At 33.3% G+C, this 5112-nt stretch overlaps 1 protein-coding gene across 1 annotated transcript; it reads left to right on the plus strand.

Moving 5' to 3' along the window:
* The first annotated feature begins 1902 nt into the window (after positions 1-1902).
* On the plus strand, positions 1903-4205 carry LOC132627486 (probable trehalose-phosphate phosphatase H). Its single transcript, XM_060342855.1, has 9 exons — positions 1903-2329; positions 2415-2555; positions 2657-2821; positions 2934-2993; positions 3095-3196; positions 3316-3393; positions 3496-3636; positions 3743-3835; positions 3943-4205. Exons 1-9 carry the CDS (start codon positions 2072-2074, stop codon positions 4012-4014), a joined length of 1110 nt encoding a protein of 369 aa, XP_060198838.1. The 5' UTR covers positions 1903-2071; the 3' UTR covers positions 4015-4205.
* Positions 4206-5112: the final 907 nt, after the last annotated feature.

Raw genomic sequence — 5112 nt, forward strand, 5'->3', positions numbered from 1 at the left:
GTTCTTGAATAATTGCTAAAATTTAGAAATTTCTTCTTAGTCCTAAATTTACGTTGATCATATGTTATCTCTAAAATTATATTTTCCTTTTGCGAGTAAAATTTCCAAATTCCATGAACCAAGCTATTGAGTATTTGGGACAATACTAGTTGTTGCCTAAATTAGGACCATAACCTAAGGTCTAGAGTAATTTGAAATGGCTACGAGTGCATAGTAGAGTCTTTAGTTAGGTAATACCCAAGAACTTAAAAGGAAACAAGGGGTCCTTTACATGCAAAATGTTAGACTACTCCTATTTAGCAAAAAGAACTGTATCTTTTGGCAGAGTTGAGTGTATATATTTCCCAAATAAATGTTCAATTCGTGAGGCAAATTTACATGTATGAATCTTCAACCTTTCTAATACAGCTCAAAAACACAGATTCAGTTTGAAAAAGATAAAAAGAAAAGTTCTTGTACCACACCCCTATTCTGAAATGTTTAGCACTTATTTCTTTCAGATCAGAGATCCAAATTATGGTGAACTTAATTAACATTTTAGAGTGTTCTCTTTTTTTTCTTTTTCAATTTAATAAATATGGCATCTTATGATACTTTTCGTGTATTTTCAAAATAAGTAAATTTTAATTAAAAATGAATTACTCTATTTGGCCCCTTTTTTGAAATTAGCCAATTGGCTCTCCACAATTAAAAGTGCCAAAAATTAGGAAGGAAAAAAAAAAGAATATCATTAGCTGGAAAAGTAACATAAGACTTTTTACTCGGTTAGATGCATTCTGCACAAAATCATATTGAATTACATCAATTTAGTATCATTAGCCCTCTTAATCTTCAACTGTTCACATTAGCAGATACATTAAACCCAAAATAAGATTACCAAATACTCTAATTAAGCACTTACCAAAACACTAGCATCCTCTCCTTCCCCGCCCCCCCCCACCCCCCCGCTCACCCTCACCCCCCCAAAAAAGTGAGAGTTTCTTGTGAGGGTGGAGGTCGTAATATAATGGCAAAAAATCACTAATATGCGATGTTTATACAAAATTAAACTACTAATTTATCATATTTAAGCCATAAATTAAGGTGAAAATATATATATGAATTGACTATAATTTATTGATAAAAATATACTCTCTATGTCCCAATTTATATGATACTTTTCGGTTCCTCAGATTCAAACTGCATGAACTTTGACCAATATTTTAAGATGTATTTTTCATCAAATTGATATGAAAAAAATTGCAACTTATAGTATTTTTCATGTGGGTTTCAAATATATAAATTTTGACCTTAAAATATTAAGTAAATCTAATTCAATTTAGCTTAAAAGTTTAGTCAAATTGACTTTACAAAAGCGAAAAATATCACATAAATTGAGGCAGAGGGTTGGTTGAGTGTAGGGACTTAGTAGCTCAGTTGGTTGGTTACTTGAACTTTCACCTTGTTGGTGAGGGTTCAAATCCCCTACCCCATTTCCTCTTCCCCTACCCCCAAAAAAGAAAAAAAGAAAAAAAAGGGAGAGGAGGGGAGGGGGGTGTTGGTTGAATGGTTTCTCACATGGGAGACCTGTGATCGATTCCCCTCACCAGCAGCCTTCTCAGTCAGAGCTCGTCGCACTGGGCTTGCCTAGTACGGTTTATATCTCCAGTGTGATTTGCGAGCTACTGCATAGTGAATAGATTACCCAGTGAGCATCTGAAAAATAGCGGAAAAAATAATATATATACGTTAATTCAATAAATATCAGAGTGTGAATAAGCTTTTGGGTAATACAGACCGACTCATAGCTGAGTAGTCTTGAGGGCACAAAAGGTAACATAAAGTAAGAGCCGGAAAAAGTCTGGTGCTTTCGTCCCTTAGTGCCCAACCCCTCTCTCTAACTTATAAATTCACTCCTTCCCTCTTTCTTCTTTCCCTGTCTCACTTCACCTTTATTTTCTTTCTTCCCCCTTTCCTCTCAATTTTCTTCCTCTTTCACTAATTAAAACACACACACAGAGTTCCTCTGTTTTTGTGTCTCTTGTAATTTCCTCTCTTCCTGAATTCCCTCTGTTTTTAATAATTATCATATATGTGTGGCGAAATGACAAACCAGAATGTGATTATTTCTGACCCAAGATCAGGATTTGACTCTTCTGTGTTATCATTCTCACCTGCTGTTCCAGGACCACTACCACAACCAGGCAGATTCATCGCTGTTCCAGCAATGAAATCATTCAAGAACATAGAATCTGCTGCTGGTGATAGAATCACTGCTTTACTTGATTCCATGAGAGCTTCTTCACCAACTAGAAGATCCTCTGAAACTGAAAATATCAAATCTTGGATTGTGAGTAAATTTAATTAATCATTTTAATGGACTGGATTATAATTACCAAGAATGATATTTGACCTCTTTTGGTAAAATTGAACAGGTTCATCATCCTTCAGCTTTGAACATGTTTGAGGAAATTGTAAATGCTTCAAAAGGGAAACAAATAGTAGTGTTTTTGGACTACGATGGTACATTATCACCCATTGTTGATGACCCTGAGAAAGCCTTCATGACTTCTGAGGTTTGTTTACTTAAATTTTTTACTACCAATTATCACTAAACTTAAAGTACTTTAGTATAGGATTAAAACTAATTCTTTGTTTGGTTTATGGTAATTATTAGATGAGGGAAGCAGTGAGAGACACAGCTAAGTATTTTCCCACAGCAATAGTGAGTGGAAGATGCAGAGCAAAAGTGTTTAATTTTGTAAAGTTATCGGAACTGTATTATGCTGGAAGTCATGGAATGGACATCAAGGCACCTGTTAAAGGACGCAACTATAGAAAGGTGAGCAAACAATAATATTAATTATTTTCTAGTTTAACTGGTTACTATATTAATCTCATGTTATTTTTTGTTCTTTTGCAATAATGTTGGGTACTTTTTTTTAACTATTCAGGGAAATAATCAAACTGTACTTTGCCAACCTGCTAGAGAATTTTTACCCATGATTCATGAGGTTAGTTCTTGTTGTTTTTTCACTTTTGACTTTACCTCCAGTGTTTTTGTCCGCTTATTATAGAAAGAAGAAAAGTTAAAACGTTTACTTAACACTTTCAGGTGTATAAATCTTTAGTGGAGAAAACAAAATCTGTACCAGGAGCTAAAGTGGAAAACAACAAATTCTGCTTATCCGTACATTTCCGTCGTGTTGAGGAAAAGGTACAATTTTTTTAACCTCTATGCTATAGTTCTTGATTTGACTTGAAATTTAATTATTTTAAAAAAAATTGTCATAATAAATTGGAATTTCATTATTTTTTTTGTGTGTGTAATTTCAGAGGTGGAATGAACTAGCTGAGCAAGTGAAGTTAGTGACTAAGGAATACCCAAGGCTTCGTTTAACTCAAGGAAGAAAGGTGTGTTTCCTAAGTAATTACTATTATATTAACAGTAGTCATGTTTTTTATGTTGCAAAATAAAGAAAAAAAAGTACTAATTTTTTAATTATTTTATGACAGGTATTAGAGATTCGTCCAAGCATTAAATGGGACAAGGGAAATGCACTTGAATTTTTGTTGGAATCATTAGGTTATGCTAATTCAAATGATGTTTTACCTATATACATTGGTGATGATCGAACTGATGAAGATGCTTTCAAGGTACTTTCTTTTGTCATACTTTTCTCAACAAACAAAATTATAACTTTGTATTTTTTTTGGAAAATAATAATAATTGTACTAACATTTTGTTATGGAAAATAACCAGGTTTTGCGCGATAGAGGACAAGGCTTTGGAATATTAGTGTCCAAATCACCTAAAGAAACCAATGCTTCCTATTCTTTGCAAGAGCCATTAGAGGTATAATAATTGAAAATATACGCCTATTGATAACAATTTTAACTGGATTAAAATTATTTATATATAGCGTCAGAATATTAATATGTTGGTATTTCTTAATATGGCAGGTTATGTACTTTTTAAACCGTTTGGTGGAGTGGAAAAGATCGTCCTTACAACAAAGATTTCAGAGGAAATAAAACCAAGATGAAGACTAGCTAACACCAATAGTTGACCCTTTTAACCCTGGAAGTTTTATTGGGGATGGGGTTAATTAAAAGAGCTTAGTTTGTATCTTTTCTTTTTGGAAGACTCAATTGTAATTGGAAAAAATGGAGAAATTTTGTAATTTCTGAGTATAAATTCAATAAGAAAGTATTATTATTGTGCACTTCTCACTCTCTTTTCCATATATTACGTTAGTGTTGTATACCTTTCACACGTGTTGGCGTGCTATTCAATTTGTGCATGTGAATTTGGAAAACCGCATGCGTTTTTATATGGACTATCAAATGTATTATGGTGCAAAATAGGACAAGAACAACACCCTTTCACGTGGAGGCTTTGCCTTTGTTTGTGCAAATGTTTCCTGTTGGAGTTGGAACCGGGAGCGGAGTTAGAGGGGCGAAAGGGTTAATGTGAATTCATTTTGTTGAAATTACCTGGTATATAGAAAATTATTACTACTCATTATTTATGCATATATAGTAAATGATGACTAGGGACGGAACGAGAGTATAGCTTACGGATTCAGAAGAATGCGATAGCTTTGATCCAAATTTTATATTCGTCTTTAGAAATTTATTGAATGTATACAAATTAACTATTAATTTAGAACCATATAACTTAAAAGAACTAAGCTCGAACTTACAATATCAAATTCTAGCTCCGCGGAACTCTTTTCATAAAAGTCCTGACTCTGACACCGATTGGACTGCATATCTGAAAGATGAAACTCTACACTAATCCTGACATTGTCTACGGTTTTACTTGCACTATAAATTGATTGAAGGGAGGATATAAGTACATATAGACCAACTTTCGAGTAATATTGAAATGGTTTTGCATGGAATAAGAAAGAAACTGATATATCAAGTTCTTTAATAATGCATCGGTCGAACAAAAACCAGAGAAGTGGAACTGAAACTGCGATTGAAATTTTGGCTAATGTTTTCTGATATAATGATAATCACATTTCGATATATCTTGTTCCATATTAGTTCATGAACTTGGGACATAAGAAAGAAAGAAGAAGTCATATGATCGAGAACAAGCAAACTATCTACAAGCTAAGGTCG

The sequence above is a fragment of the Lycium barbarum genome, chromosome 2 (genome assembly GCF_019175385.1).
Source record: "Lycium barbarum isolate Lr01 chromosome 2, ASM1917538v2, whole genome shotgun sequence".
Lineage (NCBI taxonomy): Eukaryota > Viridiplantae > Streptophyta > Magnoliopsida > Solanales > Solanaceae > Lycium > Lycium barbarum.